At 46.2% G+C, this 24,786-nt stretch overlaps 1 protein-coding gene across 8 annotated transcripts in view; it reads right to left on the reverse strand.

Moving 5' to 3' along the window:
- The window catches only part of LOC135920448 (lachesin-like), a 243,778-nt gene that overhangs the window by 36,514 nt on the left and 182,478 nt on the right, over nt 1-24,786 (reverse strand). For all 8 annotated transcript variants that reach the window (XM_065454917.1, XM_065454965.1, XM_065455042.1 and 5 more), the window contains one exon: nt 4,257-4,363. In XM_065454917.1, coding sequence (XP_065310989.1) covers nt 4,257-4,363 — 107 coding nt within the window. The remainder of the gene's footprint in view (nt 1-4,256; nt 4,364-24,786) is intronic.

The raw sequence follows: 24,786 nt of genomic DNA on the forward strand, positions 1-24,786 counted from the left end.
ATTACGCACTTAAAGGTCAGCCGCTCGCGATGCCTCGCTCTCAGCGTTAGCATTTGCCCGGCGAGCTCCCTAGCGCCCCTTCGTGCTTCCGCCGTGACGGCTCATCGGGGAGCACGTATGAAGTAACTGCCGTTCAACTCTCGAGCATTGCGGTTCTTTCTTTCTTTCTTTTTCTTTTCTTTTCTTTAACAGGTGGTGCCCGCGTTACGATATGCTATGACGCAACTTTCGCAATGCTCGACATAAATTTCTCATAATTTTTTTCCCAGGTTAGACGTGCGTTGGTATTTGCGAGGGGCAGAAGGCTGCCTGTAATGCGCAGTTTCACACGGGTCTGCGCTCTTTTCCATGTGGTGCGTAGCGGACCGTGAATATTTCTACATTGAAAGCAGCTACGTGAATGAAAGTAAGCCGTTGCAAGGGGCGCAGGTCGATATTCGGGGCATGCGTGTGAAATAAGATTTAACCCAGCGTGCGACGCCTCGCAGGCGATGAAAAGTTACCCATGAGGTCAGTTAACCACGAGGCAACACGGATTACCTCCGTCGGCACGACGAAATATTTAAACCTTAGAGCTCTAACAACAGTTCCCCGGTCCACAGGTTTCCGTGCAGAATACTAAAAGCACTGTGTCATGGGCCATATATGTAATTACAATTTATGATCATGGGTGATATGGAAGTAATACGCTATTCAGAAGTAATAAAGCATTTCTCATGCGCAAATAAATTGGAAGAGGTGCAAATTACTCAGACTTCTGAGCAAAATTACTCACAGGAATGCATTTCATTTTGACAAGCACTTTTGATAAGTGTCACTTTTGTTTTAATGTCTGATACCTCGCACTGTAAAAATATAGGCTGTATTGGTGTCCCGGCAACAAAGTTTTCTGACGCTGTGAATCAAGCACTTTCGTGGGTTTCAAGTCAAAAAGCAAACAATAAGTTTCTAGAGGTTGGAAGTCAAATACTGAACAATATTCAAGGAGTGCGTAGTAAAAAAAGAGTCCCATTAAGAACCGAGCAGCACAATAGGCGTGGCCTGAATGCTGTGTATGGAAAAGAAGTTAGGTAGATATACTTTAAGGAAATTTATAGTTAGCCTATATAAATATATATATATATATTTCGCCAAGTCACAAGGTAATGAAATCCGTCGCCTCTTGCGGAGTCTGTGGGACACTCAACGGTCAAAATGTTCCATAGAACTTGCAATCATTTTACGTACGCAAGACATGAAACACTGAAGAGGCTCAGCACCACTACATTAAGCTCTTAGCTGAACTTAGTAAGGACATCACATTTTGGCTTTTCAGAGGGCCATGCTGCGATGAAAGTCAGCGTATACTAATATGTTTACTTAACTGAATAGGAGAAAGATGCGAAAGCTGAAAACTCGGTGCACTCGACGAGAATATAAGTTATTTTTCGAAATTGAGCGCAGTACAATGTATCGATGTAAAGACTACTTTCGTTTGGTTCTGTTTCTTTCTTCTCATTCACCACTCACGACTGCTAGATCCTGGTGATAACGGAGGCGGACTATTGCTGGTTCTAATGACGAAACCCTTGAAAAGTTAAAGGAAGAGAGAAAGTACACTGTTCCCGGGCACAGCGTAGGCGACAAAAGAAAAAAAGATATCGGAGGGCACCTAATAAAGTTGTTACCAACAAGGACACCTAAGCACTTCTTATGAGCTGTGAATGCGTAAGCATTAATGTCCCATTGAACGCCGCTGATCGGTCCTTCGAGTATTGCGCCGCAAGTATTGTACCATAGTGCTAAGTGCTACCCGAGCCTGCAAGAAGCAGCAGCCTGTGGTACCAGCACCGCATGCCATCGTCGTCCTGCGCGACGAGATTCTAAAGAAGCAGCAGCGGCCACCAAAGTGAGCAGGGATGCGCAGCACCTAAGCCCAGTGAGAGTGAGGGAGAGAGAGAGATACGAACTGCGGGCCGGCTTCCAAGAGCGAGGATGACGTGGCGTCGCGGCGATGCCCTCTCCCCTCCCGCAACACCTGCGCATTAGCACAGCAGCAGGTGTTCCCTTTCACCAGCTCTGCTTCTTCGAGGAGCGCTCATGACGAGGCGTTGCAGCCAATGGGAAATCAGGTGCCGTTTCGCTACTATACATAGGACAGACGCCAGCTTTTTCGCTCAATGGGAAATTTGACCCTTTCGGACGAAAAAAAAATGAAAGTCACGCTGAAGTATTGCAGTCGTTCGCAGAGGTCAGCAGTTTGAAGGAAGCACACTACATTCTGTTTTGAGCCGCTTTTACCATACCTATCTCTTGCACACAACAAAGCACAACCATTATTCCAATAAAGTTGTTTCTCTCTCTCTCTCGCTCCTGTACACAAAATTATTGTAACGTGTGGGACATTCCTCCCCACTGCGCTCGTTGCATCCAACTGGGTTTCCCTCTTTCTATTGAGTAGATGCGTGGCATTCCCAATCCAGGGTAGCAAACACGACATTCCCATCTGGTTAAACTCCCTGCCTTTGAAATTATGTTGTTTTATCTCTCTATCTCTCTTTCTCTCTCTAGAGAGACACGTACAGAAGGAAAAAAAGTCGCAGTAGGATGGCTATCTTTTCCGAGCCATATTAACCGAGCCTAAAACCGCAAATAGAACAAAAAAACAACAACAAGAAACTGAAAAAAAAAGCTTATGGTATTTAAACAATTCGTTGTGAAGAGACACAATGTCATTTCTTTCTTATATGTTTATCCGAGTGAAGCTACACTTGTCAATGTTAGATTGCAGCTAGTTAGTTCCAAGAGTATGCTGCGTTCATACTGTAACAAGAACCTCTCCAGAGATTTCATGTATTTCAGTTATTATGCTTCTCATTCCACTGGCGATCAATGAAGCTTTTCGGTATTGATGCTGCTTATCACCGATCGGTCACTATTTCTTTAAACCCGCCGTGGTTGCTCAGTGGCTATGGTGTTAGGCTGCTGAGCACGAGGCCGCGGGATCGAATCCCGGCCACGGCGGCCGCATTTCGATGGGGGCGAAATGCGAAAACACCCGTGTACTTAGATTTAGGTGCACGTTAAAGAACCCCAGGTGGTCAAAATTTCCGGAGTCCCCCACTACGGCGTGCCTCATAATCAGAAAGTGGTTTTGGCACGTAAAACCTCATATATTATTATTATTACTATTTCTTTAAGTATGTTCGCCGTTAAGATTGGCTGACTTCCTCTCATATAGCCAACACTAGCTTTTAAAATTACTATTATTTAATTTAATTTAATTTCATTTCATTATTTATACTTCAAATGCACTACTGAGGGGGTGTTGACGAGGTGTGGGAATTTAATCACAGGAAACATTCTCCGACACACATTTTGAAAGAGGTGAGGGCATTCCAGTCCTTCGCACTTTGTAAGAAGGAGGAGAGGAGATGGGAGGAGGTGTGGGAGTGGTCAGGATAAACAGCTTGGCTCTAGCTTGCACGAATATATATATGATCGGCGGCTAACAGTCATGACGGAATTGCCGAGCTGTGAGTTATAGAATTCATAGAATATGTCAAAGCCGGAATATTTTACGTCTTTTCCAAGCTAGAAAAGTTAGCGTCCTTTGAGTTGGGTGACGTTGGCATGATAAAAAAAGTCAGAAAGGAAAAAAAAGAACATCGCTGCATGCTTCTGAACACTTTCAAGGGTTTTAGGAGGCCTGATTGCTGGGGATACCATATCGAGCGTGTGTTTTCTAGCTTTGGAGTACGTATATACTATACTGGCTCAGGACTTCAGTACGTGTGGCATTCTGTCATGTGCTGGCGATCTGAAGGAAATCGTTGCCCAAGTGATCACGAAGAAGTTCACACAGTTCTTGCGCCACAGCTGTATGTAAGGAAGAATGCTGGCCAACAGGGGGTGTCACGCATAACATTAAGGAAGGTTGTAGACAAATAGCAAGCAGGTCTTACGAGCAAAAAATTACGTCACTACAAGAGCTATGTATTCGCCTACGATCCTTAGGGTGTTTGTACAGAGAAATGTCTCGCCCCCGTTGCTTGAAATAACTTCCAAGGCTTTCCGCGTAACACTTAGTCCTTCTCGCGAAAAAATAAATAACTTGGCATTAAATAATTTTTTTTGAAATTATGAGTTGTTGAACAAGCATAGTATACGTTAGCATGACCACGGTAAGCGACGAAGTTGCCGCTCACCCATTATTGAGTAGGAAAATAACAAGGATCAGACACAGGATTTCTTTTGAAAACGGCGAGGACACTCACCCGGTAGTGGCCCAAGTTATTGACCACACAGGGAAGCTTCACACTGCGGCCCACGATTGCTGTCACGTTTGGCACTGGCTCAGCAAACTCCGGAAGAACTTCGTGATCTGGGGGAAAGAAAAGGAACAAAAAATAAGAATACAGCCTGGAGGCTTTCGAGAACCCTGCTTAAACAGATGTTTTCCACTAGAAGAAAATAGCCAGAAAACAGTAAAAGCAGACCTGTAAAACAAACAAGACGCGCCCTCAGGAAAGAACACACACCAGTTTGCAAACAATCCCCTGATTGCACCCGGAAAGCTTGCTTGCTTCCTTGGCAGTTAATAAGGTTGCACAAACAGAAATCGCGAAAAGAAAAAAAAGTGCAGATCAGATGCAACGCATGTTGGTAGTTTTGTTGTTTCCGTATCGTAAAAGGCAAAACGTGCCATGCTGTCAACGACGGAAATACCAGTCTGAATGTGTATTAGCTGAGGCGTATAACTGTTCGCTTGTGCAAGTCTTATCTTTTTGCTGCAACTTCTGCTTGAAGGCATTTTTTTTTTCTCACAGCAGTAACTGCTTTCTGCTTTTCTTTGAGTGAACGTCATTACTCAATGTGACAAATGTAACCTAGCGTGGCGAAACGACAAAGAACGAACATAAGCTTACGGGGGATGTATCTTGCTTCACTCACTGGTAGGCGAACTAGATTTAGGAGACGTAATGGTTTGAACGCGACAGCGTCAAGAGCCCCGTGTGACAGAAAATCCGGTGTCGGATTTCGGCAAAAAATATTTTCGAGCCACTCATACCCAGGCCCTCCATGTGGCGCAAGGAAATTACTGAAGTAATTGAACTTCCCAAGCTGAAATCCGCAGAAAAAATCGTAAAGTAAGAGATACACACAACCGACAGACATGATAGCGTCAGATTGTAATTTCACTATATGAGCGAACATAATTCTGTTACGCGAAAACTCAAAGAAACCCATTTTCCAGCGTTTCTACCATTCATAGACCAGCCACGGCGACAGGTATTTGCGCGCGCCGGCGCGCGAGTATTTCGGGGGCCACGGAGCGGCGCGTCAGATTTCTTGCATCCAGATGGCACTCACCTCTTCCGCATCATGATCCACGAAGAGGCTGTATTTCTGCCAGAGAGCCCGCCTTCGTGTAGTTTTCACGGCCACCGTTTCCCGGTAAACATTACGGCTACATACGCTCCAGTTTCCAGGAGGCGTAAGAAGCAGCCAGGGATCATTGGATGCTATCGCATTCCACTCTTAAAGGCGAAGCTAAGCGAGCTCCAAAAGTTTTGCCTTTCTCTTCTATATTTAGTACGTTGCGCAAAGCTGAAAACAAACGATGCAAATCTTGAAAAAAAAAGGGTTCCAGCATTTACGAAAATCAAAAAGTAGCTACAACCTTACCTATCACCATGTCCTAATGTTTACGAAAATTCACACCCTTGTGTCTCTCGCTTTTCGTACCTACATCCCCTCTCCCCAGCGGAGGGGAGCAAAGAGGACGCGCGTCGGTTTAACCTTCCTGCCTCTCCTCTCTTCGTTTTATCTCGCACTCCCTAATAAAAAGTTACTCATTTACTTGCCCTTTTCCTCTTCTCATATGCACAGGAGCAGGTGAGAACATGGTGTTTAGGACTTGGATAGAAGTTAACGGTGTTCAACATTCTAAACAATACCTGAGCTATTGTGTATGCTGCGTGACATGCCGTGGCAGAGATCTCCGGGTAAATTTACACTACTCAGAGCTCACTAAGCCTCAGTACGTGGACCTTCCTGCACTTCTCTCATAGCAATGAGTCCTGACACGGATGGAAACAAGACGCGGGACCCATGCCAAGGCACTGTGATGGACTCATTCCTCAACCGTCACTGCGGGATTATCGGTAATGAACGGGCCGATCAAGCTGCCCGTTCAGCCCATACTGAGCACGACCACGTACCAATACCACTTTCTAGAACTGACGCAGCACGAAAGCTCCGCCTGCTTGCTCGCCAGTGCACCACGTCGCAATGAAATGAGCCGCATTCCAGGAATTCCCGACTATAATATCTTAATCCCACATTAAGCCTTCGAGTCCCATCAAAGCCTCGCCGTGGAGACGGCACGCATTTATATCGACTGTGGTTACGCATTGCTTTTACTAAAGCCTATGCGTTCCGCACCAGGCATGGTTGCTCAGGGGCTGTGTGCTCAGTGGCTGTTGGGCTGCTGAGCACAAGGTCGCGGGATCGAATCCTGGCCACGGCGGCCGCATTTCGATGAGGGAGAAATGCGAAAACATCCGTGTACTTAGATTTAGGTGCACGTTAAAGAACCCCAGGTGGTCGAAATTGCCGGAGTCCTCCACTACGGCGTGCCTCATACGCAGAAAGTCGTTTTGGCACGTAAACCCCATAACTTTTTTTAATGCGTTCCGCACAGGGTTGGCCGCCACTGCAGCCTGTGACCACTGCAGCCACGAAGAATCGATTGGCCATATTTCGTGCGCCTGCCTACAGTACAGTCCACAAAGGGAATCCCTTCGCCACGAACTCCACCATATGGACGACCGACCACAATCGGAAGAAGGAAATCTACACCATCGACAGGACCTAACGTCACAGAAGAAGGCCGTGCAAGTGCTACTGCGCTTGCGATCTACCGGCCTTTGTGAAGGTCTCTAACTGGAACGCCCTTTGTGTGTAGGCTCTGTGTGTGCTCTTCTTTCTTCTTTTTATGCGAAGCATATTACGAGAGCTCAACCCAGCTCCTCAGGCGCGGCGGTGTCGCCTTCAATGACCTATGACCCCATGCCATACCACGTGACACCGTGACGTCACGACAGAGGAGAACGGGGCTCCAACTCGCGCCGTCGCTCGCGGCGTCGCGGCGGTATATAAGCAGCTGCGCTTGTTTCTAGGTGGCTTTGGCTGAACTCTTGCAAGATGGGCTGGGTGGGAATCGAACCAGGGTCTCCGGAGTGTGAGACGGAGACGCTACCACTGAGCCACGAGTATTCTTTTTTTGTCTTTATTACCGCTTTGAAGCATCGTACTCGTGGCCACTGAGCCACGAGTACGATGCTTCAAAGCGGTAAAAAAGCGCCTCTAGTGAATGCGGTGTTGGCCTAGAAACGAGCTGTTTAGGCTCAGGCGTGCGTCGCTTGCTCAGGCGCACATTTCATTGCCGCGCCGAACGCTGCGTTGCTCGACGCTCACCGCGTCCAATGCGGGGCGCGTAGTCGCTGCGCCGTAGCCCATTGTCTTACACCCCTTGGCGGGTCGACGGGAACGCTGTCGCCTTCCACTCTTGAAGGTGAAGCAGAGTAACGCATGAGTTGTTTTTTCGTCTAGCCGAACCAAATATAGCCAAGCAACAGGAGTTCACCAGGCTAAACAGTGGTTCAACAACTAAAATAAAGGCTAGTATGCTTCGCATCCTGGGCTTAACCTTAGCTAAGCCACAGCCATTTTTTAACCCTTTCCTCTTTGTCCTCTTTCTAACCCCTATCTCCCTACCCCAGTGTATGGTAGCAAACCAGAGACTGATATCTGGTTAACCTTCCTGCCTTTCATCTTCATCTCTCCCCTCTCTCCCTCTTTCTCAACCGTAAAACTTAATATACATAATCTTAGACCATTCGATGCGTTCTACAAGACAGCTGAACTTAAAGATTGTTTTGGTAACTCAAGAATCCAGAATCGCTTTCTAACTCGAGATACGGAGGCGTCACTCCATATCTCAGCGCAAATGTGTCACTGTGTCAATTTCGCATTTTATTGCGCTTTATTGCCTCGCATTGTAACCTGTGCCGGTGAGGATTCCTTCTCAATACCATTGATTTTCTGATCACCCGTCATTCATGGTGGGCCGATCTCGGTGATAACATGGGCGGAGCTCCACTAGAACCAATGAAGACTCGCGAAAATGAATATCAGTGCAATCGAATTGTTAAGGTGTACTGGCTGTGTTTTTCTTAGCAACTTTTCTTACTATTATTTGTGTAAACATACATAAAAGTTCCAGCACACACTGAGAAAACGAGAAGGTAGTTAGAAATGGTGTTTTAAAAAGGGCACTACGCCTACCCGCTTTTACATGAGTTCTTTCTCAGCAAAAACTCAGTTGCAATGGCGAGCAAACCGACCTCTGCACTCCTTCGGGGGGTAAAACTGTCCTATTACTTTATCAGGAGCTTCCGGGACTCCTTCAGTTGAGTTTAATGCACATAGAGAAATGGTTAGAGAAACGGTAAATCAGTTTCCCTTTGCTAACTCCCGGCGCGAGGTGTACGACCCTAAAGTTGCCGACCGTAGTACGATGCGTTATGGAGAGAGCTCCGGCCTGCCTTTCATCTCGGCAGCTCGAATCGTGTCGCGTCCCGCCAAGAGTCGATGCGAGATTCGCAACCGCCTGTCCTGCAGACGTAGTAGCGGCAGCAGCAGCCGCACCAGGGTGGACAGAGACCAGCGATTTCCGTGCGCATGCGCCAGCTGGTACAGCGGACGCGAACGTGAGACACAGCGGCTCGGAGCCCAGGAGGAGCACGAGGCGCACAAAACAAAACAAGCCCTGCCCAGAAGCGGGCGCCCGGGCGCGCACGTGAGCCGAGCTGGACTAATGCGGCGTGACGAACGGTCCGGTCCGCCCCCTCGCGCGTCCACCGGTTACGTGACCGCTTCGGCGTGTGCCCAGGTCCGGCGTCACTGTGCCGTCGGTGCCGCCGCCCTGACTCGACGACATCGGCACAATCGTGGCACATACACACACGCGCGCCGCGGCTTCCGCTGGGGTCTGTTGCCGTTTCACTGCCCCGAACGAATACGACGGGTCTTTACGGCTCTCGAATTTTTTCGTACGTGTGTTCGTGTGCGTGTTTCTCTTTATTGCGTTTTGACAAGTCTTTCACGGCTGTAAGCGCGAACAACTCGGCGACGAGATACGTTTCTTATTGTTTTTACGTATTGCTCGCTCATTTCCCCATCTGTCGCGAAAGGCAAAGGTCACGTCGGGAGTGTGTCTCTGCAAATAATTAATAAGATATTGACGCAGACAGCATTGTGGCCTATTGGGTGAAGTATAAAAGCGGTAGCCCAGAAGGAGAGACGGAGGGAAAGTACAAGAAAATCTATTTGTCCAGTCATTGCTGATATGTCGATGGAAGCAGCGACGTCTTTCTTTCCTTTCTATTGTCTTTTTCACAGATATTCTGACTAGCGGTGCCCTTAAGTTGTAGTTGCACGTAAGTGTAGTGATGAATATTTTGTTTGACGGAAAGACCAGCATAGCTATCTAGTGCTTGTGTAGTCTACTGGATAAGACAATGCCGTTGCCGTTCACATTTATTTATTTATTTATTTATTTATTTTATTTATTTATTCTGCACTGCAGACAACTACGGATACCAACTCACTGGACTCCGTAGTGCACATTATTTACGAAACGCAATATCACGAACAAGAATAATACTACTAAAACACAGAAGAATTGGCTTTCTTTTAATTCGGTAAGCAAGGTTCAGTAAGACTTTTCTCAGCAAATAATGGTAACATATATGGGGCATCAGTATTGGCAAAAAATGAGTTACTGCTATACCTTGATTATATATATGTCTTGTAGAGAAGGTTTAAATATACTCAACTCTTGCCACAGAAGTGGACTGACATCACTTTGACAAAAGTTAACCACTCGACCTCAGCAATCCTTTATATCGCTTTTGAAGGATGGTGCGAGGTCTCCGAATGCCGTGCTCCACAGTCTCCATTCAAGCATTTAGCACTTCTAGACCGGGTGCTTGAGCGCACACTTTCAAAAATTTTCTCAAATTGCCTGCGGCGCAATTCAAGTCCATGAGCTGGTCTGCTCGAAGAGGATGGACATAATTTGCACGAAAAGCTGAAATGCATAATCTACTAATTAACAAAATATTACTGTTTACCTTAACTAATTAAGGTAACTAATTACCTTATGGCACGTATTGCGATTTGGAAATTCTAGCCGGAGAGTTCGCAAGGCGGATCCACTTGGAACAAATTCTCAGGATGGCACAAGTTTCGTGATATCAATTCCCGAACTTTGCGGAGAAATGCATTGACGCTCCAGTTAGGTATGTGCTTCAATGCATAAAACGACGTTTTCTCAAGAAAGTAAGTGGAATGACAGCGTATTTTTATCGCAGGTTTGAAGGCTCATATCTCATAAATGGTGTCATCCGCACAATTCTTTCCAACTGGATATGTTTTGCGGGCTAAAAAAATTAAATTATGGGGTTCTACGTGCCGGAACCACGCTCTGATTATGAGGCATGCCTTAGTGGGGGACTCTGGACATTTGGACCACATGGAGTTCTTTGATATGCACCTAAAACTAAGTACACGGGTGTTTTCGCATTTCGCTCCCATCGAAATGCGGCCGCCGTTGCCGGGATTCGATCCTGCGACCTCGTGCTTAGAAGCCGAACATCATAGCCACTAAGCAACCACGGCTGGTGTTGTGCAGTCTCCTCCGCCAGAATGCGTAAATTGCAAGGAAAGAAGGAAAAAGTGGAGAAGGAAAAAGTGGAGAAGGAAAGGCAGGGAGGTTAACCAGTTTAGCTTAACCGGTTTGCTACCCTACACATGGAAGTGGGATGGGGGGATGATAAATGGGGAGGAGAGAGAGAGAGAGAGAGCACATAACAGCACACACATCGGCAGTTGCAGTCCGTCACTCTTGCGCGGTACGTGACATCACTGTCACAGCCACTTGTCCGAGCCCGTCTCTTTCAAAAACCGAGGTAGTCTCTTCGTCACCTTCAGCTGCGATGACTTCTCTCGATGATATGTGAAAATAGCTGCAACTGACAATGGTCTATTGTCAAGGTGCGCTAGAACAGACGTCAGTGACTGGCTCTGAACATTATATTCAGGGCAGTCGCACAGTATGTGTTCTAGCATCTCCTCGCAAAGACAGGCATTACAGAGAGCGTTGTTGGCCATTCCAATGCGGAATGAGTAAGATTTGGTGAAGGCCCCCCCTAGCCATAAGCGAAAAAGCTGAGTGGCCTCTCTTTGGCGGAGTCCAGTTGACATACAGAGATGCATCAAAGAGGGCAGGTCGTATTGACGATTGCTCCGGTTGGTCTGGCTGCTTGGTGTGGACCATAGAGAGAGCGTGATCTCCTGTGCAAGCACTCGAAGTCTGCTGGCTGCGTCGGACCGTGAAAATGGTATGGCATCTTCCTTTAAGTCTTCAAGAGCTGCCCGAGTGGCATTATCGGCGTCTTCGTTTCCTATGACGTCGCAGTGACTTGGCAGCCACTGAAACGTCACGTGGTGTCCTTTCTCATGTGATGTATGGAGTAGGCATCTAATATCGAATACGAGCTGTTCGAATGGCCTGCGACGCACAGCTGATAGCACAGATTGTAGGGCTGCCTTTGAGTCACTGAAGATTCACCCTTGTCGAGGTGGTTCCAGATTGACGAAACGAAGTGCAGCGCGAAGAGCAGCTAGTTCCGCAGATGTCGATTTCGTTAGGTGGTCAGTCCTAAAGCTGATGGTAATAGCTCTAATGGCTGGGATAACCACAGCACCGGACGAACACTGGACGTTTGTGGAACCATTAGTATAAATATGTACACTGTCCGCGTACCTCTCGTTCAGAAGAAGCAGAGACAGTTGTTTTAACATACGCGACGAAAGCTCAGACTTTTTCCCGATTGCTGGTACACTGAGATGGACTGTGGGGCTGATAAGACACCAAGAGGGTATCGATGGTTTAGATGCAGCGGTGAAGCCCGAGGGAAGTTTGTCGTTGTACTTGACGATAGTTTTAGAGAATGATGCTTGGTGCCTGTTTGAAGGTAATGTTGCAAGGTGGTGACAGGGGGCACGTGCAAAATGTCTGATGCGCGTTCTCAGTGCTTCCACCGTAACGTGAGTTTGCATTCGATGGTCCTAAGCAATCGCAGTAGTTGCCTCTGTTGACGTGCATCTGGACAAACCAAGGCAAACTCTGAGTGCTTGAGCTTGTGCTGCCTGCAGAACACGAATATTTGTCTTGCAGGTGTTGTTCAGAGCAGGTAGATTATATCTTAAAAACCGAGAAAGAGAACTCTGTAGAGTTTCAGCATTGCGCCTACTGACATCCGCCACGTCTTTCCTGCCAAGTATTTGAACAACTAGGAAGTTGCTGTCAGGCGCCGTTTCATGAAGGCCACGTGCGGGCTCCAACAGAGGTCTCGGTCAATAATTACGCCAAGAAATCTGTGGGTTCTGATATAGGAAATGGTCCGCCCATTGATTGAGATGGCATAAGGCGTCCTTGGTTTGCGCGTAAATTGTGAATTGTAATATGTGCCATAACGTAATTGGTTAAAAACATAATCAGTGAATTTTCGTTAGTTATTCGATTACACATTTCACTTCCCTCTGCAAGTAATGTCCGCCTCTTCGAGTAGACCAGTTCACGGACTAGAATTGTGCTACCTGCCACAGGCACTTAACAAAAAATTTTTTGAAAGTGTTCACAGAAACGCCCTCTAACGGCGATTAGACATTGCTATGAAATAAGGTTTGTGGCAAGTCGCATTTGGGTCTTTTGCCATACCGATCAATCGGACTGGTTAGCTGCCTTTGAACACAATTACACTTAAAACATTTCAAAAATTATGTTATATCTTAAGCCATCTTAATCTTCGCGGCATGAAAACGCCAGGAGAAGCCAGTGAATTTTTGCGTATCTATTTGGTGTCATTACTGGTAGAAAATATTCATATAAGCTGCTCTGCTGCAAGAACAAATTTTCAGGTTTAGCCGACGTAATTGCATTATCCTAATTTCCGCCGCGATGGCCGGTACCCCGTAGCCAAATCCGAAGGACTCCTCAATAAGGAAGAATGGATTGCCCGAACGATTACCCTCAATAAGGTAGTAGAACCATGCGTCGATTCATTCTGGGAGAGCGTTTTCTTGTGTAACGGGCATCTTGCTTAGAAAATATCGTTCCCTTTTATAACCCTGACTTATTATCGGGCGTGATTTACGCTAGTTCTCTTGGCTTTTTCATTTATTTTTTTTTGCATCACACGGTGTACACGACGCGATCGCTGTCTGTAAAGCGAAGAACAGCTACCGCTTGCAGCATTCCGTGTTTGCTGAAGAAGCCTGGTTGGCACCACTACGCAGCCTCGCCAATCTGCTAAATGATATTGACTTAGAGTGCCTTCGTCTCTGGCTTTTCTTCTTTAGTGCCACAAGTCAGCAGAAGGCGCCTGGCGGAAAATGGCCGATAGCGTCTACTCTTACTTTTGACGCTCCCAAGGCACAGCCGTTAATCATGTTCCAACAGACCGTGTTTACTGTGATTTCCGGTAATACTGTACGTTTAGCAAGCCTTGTGGTTAGGTAGGCGATTCCTTCGTTTGAGAAACAGCATCTCTGTACGGCACGCGGGAACAGCAAGCTTATAAAAGCAAGTTATTTTTGCTTGTTTCATGACGCGAAACGAACGACTGCTGATTGCATCTTGACACATGACTGTACCTGCAGTCGCTTCAACGAGCCAAAAAACAACATTAAGGTTTGACTGGAAACACGATATGCGTAGTTGTGCGGAATGTACATCAAGGACGCTTGTATAGAAAACTATGTGTGACTATATGTGGCACACATGGGGACTCGACACACGATATTTGTGTCGAGTCCTCAAAGGTCCGTTTCAAATATCCGTTTCTAATATCGGCCTGCTGTCACATTCTTAGTGCGGCTACAACTGCCTACCAAGGCATATTTATATTGCATTTCCGATGTGGTAGGTCTATAACTATGTCACCAGTTGAAATCTGAAATATCACGGATTTGCCTTTACTCACGCATTGATTCAATCCTTACACGGGCATGCTGCTATGATATTTAAGAATGAGGAAGAAAAAAATAAAATACGGGAATAACACGCTGTTCACTCATCTGCTCAATATGGTGTTACGAACCAAGCCGACGTTGCTATGCTAGACCACTTCAACCACGAAGAAAATGTACCTTACTTTTCTAGTCAGCACTTTCTCGAATTACGTAGTGTTTTTGCGCAGGCACCACTCCTATATGAGAAACAAGTTACAAGCACAAAGGGGCGGCTTCTTCTCCCGAACACGTCTTAGACGTTACTGAGGCGAGTGGGCTGAGCCGAGTTGCGTCTGCTTTTCCAGAGCCTGTACTCCAGGTTACAAAACTTTATTCTTTCAGCGAGAGTGGATGCCTCTTCGAATGCTGAGGATTTCACCCGGATGTTCGAGCCGAGATAAGAGAGGAGCTCACCATCCAGCGCGAAATGGTAACCGAGACAAACGAAAAAAAAAAACAAAAACACGAAATCTCTGCCCATCGACAAGCCGGGAATGCATTGCGAAGAGCTAAGCTCTTGCCACAGCACTTCTCAGGAGCGCTCCCTCCGCTGCCTCCATTTTCCGGAACACAAGCATCCATCCGCCGTCGCCGGTTCATCTCGAAACAAACGGTGATGCAATGGCCGATGAAATATTGGGAGCCCGAAAAAAGAAAGGAGAGAAGAACGGATTTCTCGGATTGAGTCTCGAGAGCGAATCCTTTTCTTCTCGATACGGCGGCGGTGGTGGCCGCAGAGCCGTACAACAAGAAAGGAATGACGGAAACTGTAAGGACTAGGCATCGCGGACAGCTGACGGGAGGGCTGGTTGGATGTAGTGAAAAGGTACAGGGGATTGGGCTGGCACTGAAGAATGAAAGGTCTGAGCGACCCCGTGTGCCAGCCACAGATACCCCAAGCTTCATCCATTGCTGCTTAATCTCGTGCCATGCAGCTATTACGTGCCCAACGCAAGCAGCTCCGCCATCTGCTTCAAACAGCTACCTTCGCAAACACTAAAGAAAGCAGAAAGAAAAACAGCTTTCCGCGGTAACATGCTCCTGTCCTGCCCGTAATGCCACTGAACGATACTGTTAGCTTCCTCTTTCGTTACTTCCTCGGCTGTTTCACGCCGGATTTTGTCTGACTGTGCTCGACAACGCATCCTTCAGCGGTTCTCAACTTTCCAACTTAGCGCCGAGACGCACCAGGAAGCGGCTCGAAGTTTCAACTTGCGTCGGACCGAACGGGCTCTCTGACGCTTTTTGTCTGCGTTACCACGCCACTCTTCGGACGCGAAGGCGCATGCTGTGGTCCTATAGATAGGTGGAAAAGACGCGAAACGAATTCTACCACACGGACAAACAACGCCTTGCGAAGGAAGCGCAGATGTACAGCGGCGAAGGCCACGCTACAACACTTCGAGAAGGGAGACCCGCCTGCTTTGAGCCAGCGATGGTTGGTGCTGCGCAGAGATTCCCCGGCCGGCTGCAGGCAGCTTCTTACACGGAGGACCCGAAAAGCCACGACGGCGCTCCGGATTGTTCCGTCGTAAGCGGATTGCTGCGGGCATAGGTACAGCAGCTATAGGGCCACGGCTTCCCTGGCAAGATCGTTGGTCGCCACCCCCCCCCCCCTAGCGCCTTTATATTCGCGCAGTACCGATAGGGAAAGAGGGCCCGGGGAACACAAATAAACCGAGGAAAAGGAGGCCCTCGTCATGTCGGCTTATAGCCCCAAAACGGTGTTATCTCAGCAAGCCTGTAAAAAGACACGCACGCACGCACATAGGAGAGAGGAAAACCCTGTTAAGACAATAGAGGGAGCCGGCCTGTGGAAGAAATTAGAGAGGAAAAAGAAAAAAAGGAAACACCGAGAAAATAACTTTAGACGGCTCACTTTTTCGTGAAGTGTCTCGGTTTTCGTTCGATCCCCGTGGTTGAAGTTGCTTCGCGTCCCTTTTTTTATTCTCCTCTTGTGTCTGAGCGTGCGTGCGTGTGTAGGTGCAACAATCTTTGAAACAGTTCCCTCTACTGCTCCCTCCCCTCCCACACACACACATATATCCCCTCTTTTTCTCTTTGTTCTTGTTTTTTTTACTTTTTCTTGCCCGGGTGCGGGCCTGTGCGTAGAAGCGCGAAAATTCGTCGGTCTTGTAGCTTTAATCCTGGTGAGATTTACTTCGAGCGAAATGGAACCCCAGAGACCCCCGATCGTTTATTGTGGGTGGAGCGAGGGAGAGAAGAAAGGAAAGAAAGAATCGTTTTTTTTTTCTCTTTTAATCGGATTCGAGCTTGTTGACGCAGAGATTTGCAGCGAGCCGCTTCCTTCCGCGCGCTGTTTATAGAACGATGCGCGCCCCCCTAGCGTCCCGAAAGGAAGCCGGCTTGCTGTACCGTTCCCCACAGGTGCCATGATGCCGCAGTTCTTTAACTAGTGAGAATGTTATGCTTGCTTCCCAGTGTAGCAGCGACACTATCAACACGCGTTTGGAACAAATTTACGCTTTTGAGCAGTAACTTTTACTTCCTTAACAAGTAGCGTGCTACGCAAAATGAAGCCAAAATGGCGGAAAGAAAGACAAGACGCTCTTTCCGCACTTCTTGTTTCATTTTGTGCGGTACATTACTAGTTCAGTGTGAACCAATTATTTCAGGACGGAATACTGCTGCAAATTATTTCGTTTACCTCCTTCAAGATGTGCTACGGAAAACTCTATGCTTTGTAAATCTGTATCGTGTTAAGCGTGTTGTGATTTTGATTTTCCAGCACCTAAAACCGTATACTGCTGCAAATTATTTCGTTTACCTCCTTTAAGATGTGCTACGGAAAACTCTATGCTTTGTAAATCTACATCGTGTTAAGCGTGTTGTGATTTTGATTTTCCAGCACGTATACACCTAAAGACCGTTTGAGCCGACATCGTTTACTGCAAGAACATAAACAACAAGGCACATATAAGTCTATGAAAGAGCGGCTTACGTGCATGATCGATTTTTTTTTAATCGTTCGTAACCAATTTATTTTTACTTGTCTTTTTCGTCTGGGAGAAAATGAAAAACTGAATAACGTTTTCGGAAAAGAAGTGAGCTCCTGTAGAGCTGTGAACTCGTTTTAGCTGCTGTTCAAGAAGTAAGAGTATGAACGAACCATGAAAACAAGAATTGCAAGTATTTTTTTTTTTGATGATGTAAACCAAAGAATGCATGCTTTTTGCGAAACGAGGCAATGGAAAGCACGAGGACATTCTCTTAATGTCAGTAGAATAAAGAAGCCAGTCATTCTACTACATGAAGACAAAAAGGTAAATCATCGGGTAGTTTGTCTTTTTTCTTGGTGATCGCGACATTCTTTGAAATATATCAAATGAAAAAAAAAATCCCGGCACACCTAAGCACTAATGAGTTGTGAATGCGAAAACATTAGTGCCCGATTGAAAGCCGCTGAGCGGTCCTTTGAGTTTTGCGCTGGGAATAATGTACCACAGCCGTACGGGCTGCCTGAGCCAGCATGTAATAGCAGCCTGCAGTGCCATCGCCGTATGCCACCAACGTACTGCGAGACAAGAGGCCGAGGAAGCAGCAGGGGCCACCAAGGCCGGCAGGCGCGCGCAGCTGCTAAGCCCAGTGGGTGATTAGATAGATAGATTAGATAGCTTAGATAGCTTAGATAGATAGATAGATAGATAGATAGATAGATAGATAGATAGATAGATAGATAGATAGATAGATAGATAGATAGATAGATAGATAGATAGATAGATAGATAGATAGATAGATAGATAGATAGATAGATAGATAGATAGATAGATAGATAGATAGATAGATAGATAGATAGATAGATAGATAGATAGATAGATAGATAGATAGATAGATAGATAGATAGATAGATAGATAGATAGATAGATAGATAGATAGATAGATAGATAGATAGATAGATAGATAGATAGATAGATAGATAGATAGATAGATAGATAGATAGATAGATAGATAGATATGGAGCACGTGCCAGCATCTGAGAGCAAGACGGCGGCACCCACACGCAGACGACAACCCGTCTCGTCCCGCGGCATCACGTCGCCGTACGCTGGTGACGTGGCGTCGCGGCGGTGCCCTCTCCCCTCACGCAACACCGTTTCGGCTGCTCTGCTATGTGGCACCGCAGCCAATGGAATTAACGCGCCGTTTCGCTGCTAGAGGCGCCGACTTTTTCACTAAACTCGCATTTGACGAATACCATCGATTCATCGCATTTAATGTCCCAAAGCAGCACGTCGGCATTTGGAAGCGCCGTAGCTCCATTTAAATCTTAATCGCTTGGAGGTCTTCAAAGTGCACGGAAATCTAAGTAGATGTACCAAGCGCTTTTACACTCGGGTTTCATGACAGTTTCCAGGCAGAAACAGCAAGTGCACGCATGCTGCTAAGCGGACACATAGCGTGCGATGTTGAGGGAACGATGTCGAGTGAGAGAACGTACTTCCATTTCACTTGAGATGAAATTGGAATACGTTTCAATAAAATAAAACAATTGAAGGAAATGAACCACTGCATAGGTACGTAACGTCGGTATGGAACGAGAAGCAAGAACGAACGAAAATAAGGTCAAGATGCCTTTAGGCCATTCAAGTAAACCGAAAGGGCCACTCAGTGATCACTCCGTTAGCAGGCCCTTAAAGGTCCTGCCACCGCCAGACCGGAACGCGAAAATACCGATTAAATAAAGGTGCCATGGACGCAAATTTATAAGCCTACTTGAGCGTTTCTTTTGCGTTTTTCTTTTCTGTTCCCGGTTTATTCTGCTCCGATGGTATATCTCGTTCTCTCATTATTTTGTGAGACACGACCGCGCGGCTTTCGAAGCGCCAAATAATGGCTTCTAGTTGAGGGAAACTTCACGCACGTCTTTAGAACTTGCAGCGGTGGACGCGTAGAAGCGAGTACGTCGGCGTCGGCTTGGTAGGCGCGCCAATGCCGTCGCTGCGCGGACGTCCGTCCGTGCGTCCGGGTGGCGTGCGAAGAGGCAGTTTTTCGGCCTTCCATTAGGAAAATGATCGCTTAAGGCCCACGCCGTGCGTGCGGACCCCAACCGCCTCCAGTGGGGGGCCACCTTTCAACGCTCGCCGCCGCCTCCGCGGCCGGCGCAAGTCACGCTGGACGGACGGGGCTGGCGGCGCAGGGAGATTAATCGCCGATTCTTCTTGTTCCCGTGCTGCAACGAAGTCGACACGTGACTTTCTCCGCGCTTCTTGGGTAAACCTGGGCGCCCCCCTTGCTGCTGCCGCGGCACTTTCATCTCTCGCGCCGCGCGCACGCATCTCCTCCTTTTGTCCGCCCCGTATTTTTTTTTGACACGGTGACGTCAGGCTCTCGGAGAGAGGAGTTTCAAATTTGCGTTCTCGTTAAATATTGACGAGACCGAAGATGGGGAAAAAATGAAAAGGGGCGCATACTGTGCGGAGCGTGCGACGCCGCCGTGCCTTGATCTGTGGGGCAGCGGGCGCGACTGCAACGTGAGCGTCGGTCATCCTCTGTCACGCGGAGCGAACGAACGCCTTAGTACGTCGCCTCTGCTCTTCTGCTTCATCGTCGTGATGAAACTGTTCGCGTCGGTTTTGAGAGATCAGTTGGGATTGTTCAGACACTGTTTCTTCTATTTAACATCCTTTGGTAGCGTGACTTGCAGTGGCCGCCCCTAATACGTGTGACCTGTAGTGTGTGTTATACTTTGTTCTTTCAGATTGGTCTCTTTGCTGTTTCTTCCCTCTTCCCTCCCCTCCTTCCTGTCTTCCGTTTCTATGTTTCTGGCCCCTCCTTTCTGAAGGGTAGGCAGGCGCTATGCGCCTTTCGGTGGCAATTGCCAGCCTGCTCCTCGCTTTCCCTTTGCTGCCAAATGTATATACGTTTTCAAAACAAATCATCAATGGCCATTTTCTTGCGATTGTTCAACTGCCAACAAATGGCTATAACAATGCTAAATAGGCGATCTGTATTTTCTAAGAAAAAAATAAGCTTGCCCAAGGAATAGTTTTTCTCGAGTGCTCCCGCTGACTTTCGTTTCCCGGAAACCACGTCATGGACTGACGTAGCTCCACAAGGGACAGCACCATATTACGAGTCGGCGCCTACGCGTATAGGCATCTGCACTACTGCTACGGAGTTGTTGGCCACCGGCTCTGTTCTTCAAGGACTAAGCACAGAAACAACAAACTTTATCTGAATATGCTCACTGCAAACAAATGCAAACCGTCCATTGCATCCTTTCTTCAATAAACCAAGATTATTTCCCTGGCTCTTTCGGACGTGTTCGTACGTTAAGTCAGTCCGCTAAGGACACTTGTCGCAAGACAGAGTTGCGGGTTGCGGGGCGTGTCGTCGCCAAAAGCCAACTAGCTATGCAGGTGCAAATAAGGTTTTAAAAAAAATTAAACCTCCTTAGTGGGGTCTGTAGGGTAAGATTCTGTTGCAGATAGTAGTCAATAAGGTTTAAAAATATATTAGTTGTTTTTAAACCTCATTGGTGGTTTTTGGTCGTAGCGTTGTGTCGGTCGCGGGGCGCATTTGTTACCGAAGTCCGCTGCGCGTCTCTTGCAGAGTAATACACATTTAACTATGTCCAATATGCTTGAAAATCCATGTTACTTATTTCACTTTCCTTATGACACTCAGCGGTGGCACTTTTTGTGATAATTTGGTTTGATACAGAAGTCAAACTGACCCAAAAATTTCTACAAATTTTCTGTAGGGGCTATGCTAAATGCTTTTTTTTTCTTGCGAGGTACTTAGAACGACTACGGACACCCTGTGCGCTTGCAATTTTCCACTTTTTGTTGAAAGCTCACGGAACTTCATCGATAGGTGTGCCTGCTTGCTGATTATGCAACACTCGCACACTCCTCCTCCTCGAACCAGAGGCAACTTACTCAAACAAAAGTTTGCCGTTTTTAGATAACCGCGACGAGCGAGATGTTTCATTAAGTTACATAATTAGCAGTAGACGGTGACGCAATCAATGCATCTGGAAAAATAAACCAAGGGGGGGGGGGGGGGTGAACATCACAGCCACAAGAAACGCACCGATAGCAAAAACCTACATCTCTGCAATAAGCGTTTGTCATCGTCATTCGCTTGAAGAGGAAACACTGCAGTTTTCTTTGTCGCACAAACAGCGTTGGAAATCTCGGTGCCACGATAACGATCACGTAAACTTAAGTATAGGCGATCTTTTTTGAAAGGCCGTAATCAACAGTTTTCCAGATTTTTATGTTTCTCATGCGAGTTTTCTATATTGTAAAGAACCATGTGACCTCCTTGTTTTTTAAGTGCTATAATTACGCGTTTAGCTAGACAGGAGCACTTGTAGATATTTGACTCTGAATAGCAGTCCGTACACACAGAAACTTTCATATTTCACTACAGCACGACATTTCGGTCTCTTGAACCGTTTTCTTTTTCTTTCATTTTTTTTATTGTTGTTTCAGATTGTGCAAGGTGTACTTTCTTTGGCGTCCACAAAAAAAATTATGTAGGGTGCCCTAGCTAACTTTAGCCAACGTTTTAAGATATGCCAATACACTCTAGCAAGGCGTGACCAAATGCATGTTGTTGGCTACTGCATGGAACAAGTCACAGTATTTATTGCATTAGATTTAATTGCATAATTATTCAGAATTAATTAAACACTTCGAAAGTATTAATTTCAAGGCAAAATTTTCAACGAGAAAGGTATAGGCCGTTGTAGGAAATATCTAATTAAGCAGCTTTGAACTTCCTGCTTGTTACGTATACATTTATTTCCACTTCCTAAAGAAAGCCCACGAAATATGTAAAATAAAAATAAAACAGGTATCATGCTTAGCTTGCACACCGCGGTTGCAATACTCTCTAACGTGCCACGCGTGAACAAACGGCGCATTTAGCCAAGCATACATGTCCGGTGTGCTACCGCCTAAAACGCGACTTACGCCTGCGATGCGCTTGCCTCATGGTGGTTCATGGTAGCGGTAAGAATACCAGGAAGCACATCAGGCTGAGTGCGCTGTTCACTGGCACGTTCAGAGCACTGCAATCGCAGCACGCAAGCAGACGCGTCACGTGTTCTTTTTTTCTCCTTCTATACCGTTCTACAACTTCCTCATGTGAAGTTTCACTCTATAGTTAATATTCGCGAAGTTGTTATTTTGTTAATTTTAAGTTTGCAGTTAAGCAGTACGTAATAAAAAAACAATAGTGTGACTTGCTATACAGTATAGCCAACAGCCTGCACTTTGTCGTGCCCGTCTAGAATGCGTTAGGCACATATTTAAGCACTTGTTGAACTTAACTGGGAAACCCTGCACAGCGTTTAAGTAGAAAGATCTAGAACTGTTGGCACGAACTCTGACTATCATTGTCTACTACTGGGAGTTAAGTAAACCGAGGCTGCACAGCACCAGCACTTCAGTGAAGGGAAAGTTCAATTAATGCTTTAACACAATGATATTAAGAAAAAGGCATACATGTAGTAACAAAAAAACAAGAAAACACTAAATCTATGGTGGATGTTTCTCGAGAATGTTTCGAAGCATTATTGAGCCTTCAGGGCAGCCCTTGTTTTTTTATTTTCGATGGATATCGGTAAGGAGCAGATATATGGTTGTATTCTGAGAGCGTAAATGTTACTTGGCACAATAAGTGGATTTTAATTGAGCTATAAAAAAGCATCTCGCAAGCGAAGAGGTAACGAATCCTGATAGCCGCCAGGCTTGTCATCGACCGAGTGAAACGAAGCGTTTGTGGCTCTATAAAAGCCAAAGTGAGGCCAGCGTAGAATGTGAGGCCCCGGGGAACGCTTACGTTAATGAAACAAGGGCCGTTAAAGTAAGGAGAGCAGTCACGCCCACTTTTAGTGGCCTTATCATAATTTCCCGCGTGTTTTCCGTTGACAGCATGCCCTCTTTTTGCTGTCTTGTCTCACTCTTTTCTTCTGTTAGCTTGTTCGCCCAAATTGCGTGGTAAACGGGCTCGACGTTTATGTACTCATACTCCCAGACGCCACTCTCTATCTCGATAGCCTCGTGGTAACTGCATTGAGATTTCAGCTTGTTTGGCTCTTTTCTAAGTGGAAGAGTCCCTTTTTTCCGGTGAAGATTACTCGCTAAGCGAGTTTTCTCACAGCCAGCACTAATTTGATCAGCCGCCCTACTAATTTGCATCGCTGACGTCTACTAATTTGCCCATCACTTTGGCTCGCAAGGAACGTTGGTTAGGTAGGAGAATATGAAGCGCGATGCTCTTTTTGAGGAGTCTTGAAAGTGTGCGCTCAAGATCGATGGTACAAGTACATTGTACAGCTTGGGAAATAACTCTTTTCAGTTTGTTTTTAATGTTCCCTTTTTAGCTTATTTACTTCCTTCACGTAATCTGATGAGCTTTTCGGAGTTCGCTTTAACACTTTAGATGGGTTCTCAGATATTCAAAGAAACCCGGGTTACTTGAATTTGCGTCATACAAGCGAACGAAAACCGAACGAAATACTGTGAACATTAATTAGGTTGCATCAGCGGACTAGCAGCCGTTGACTAATACTAGTACTGATGCAATCTTTTGCAAAGCACAGCGTGAAGACTGATTTCATTTTTTACCCTCGCTTTCTCATGATACACCTTTCGTTCAGGCACCTCCCATCTACGAAGCGCATGACCTAAATTGATTATGATTATCCCATAGAAAGGAGTGCCATATACGTATAGCAATCTATACATATTTTTTTCTGGTGTCACATTTTTGAGCCTTGAAAACGTGCGCAGATGGCAAAATTTATTATTTATTTCAAAGTACCTTACAGGCCGCAAGGGGAGCATTGAGTAAAGGGTGTGTCGTTGAACAAACGACAACGAAAAACCGATAAACGAGAGCTAAAAATGTGACAGCTGAAAATGTTTACAATCATAATGAGCTTGCAAAACAGTGTTACAAATAATAGGGCTAAAGCAATACAAAGAGTTGTCAGGAAAGGAATGAAAAGTACAGTTCACGGTAACATAAAAAGCGGCGTATCACTCGCGCAAAATAACGCACGTAGCGCGAGCGCATAAAAGAAACAAGATTGAAACAACAAATTCAAAAAAAGAAGAGAGAGAGCGCCATGGCACATATGTGACACGTATGACATATGTACAGATGAATATATTTGTTATGGCGAAAACCGCGGATTCAGTAGTTGTCTGAATTTATCACTGCTCATTTGCGCGAGAGTGCTGCTAGGAAGCGAAATCCATAACCGAATTTGCTCGTGGTAGAGCCGAGAAGTTAAATGCGTTAGTGTTCCCATAAATGCGGGTGAGGCTTAAATCATTATAAAGTCGTCGTGATGTGCAAGACGCGCATATATCCGATAGAAAACTGCAATCGTCATGGCTATCAATTAGGCTATTAAATGACGAACGTACCTTAACCCTGTTATCAGGAGGCACGAAATATTTTAGTCTATCCAAATATAAAATCACTTTACAGTCACCTATATAACTGCAATCCAGTGGTCACGCCCGTATCTAACTGCTTTTGTTTTCACTGCCACTATTTCCGCAAAAGCAGTAGCGAAATAACAACCTCGTTGACGCATGAGGTATCCCTTTTGGGATGGAGACGCGTCAAGATCGTAGCAATATGAGTTGTCCTTAACTCGTACGGCCGCATTAAGTG

Source organism: Dermacentor albipictus, chromosome 1, assembly GCF_038994185.2.
Source record: "Dermacentor albipictus isolate Rhodes 1998 colony chromosome 1, USDA_Dalb.pri_finalv2, whole genome shotgun sequence".
Classification (NCBI taxonomy): Eukaryota; Metazoa; Arthropoda; class Arachnida; order Ixodida; family Ixodidae; genus Dermacentor; species Dermacentor albipictus.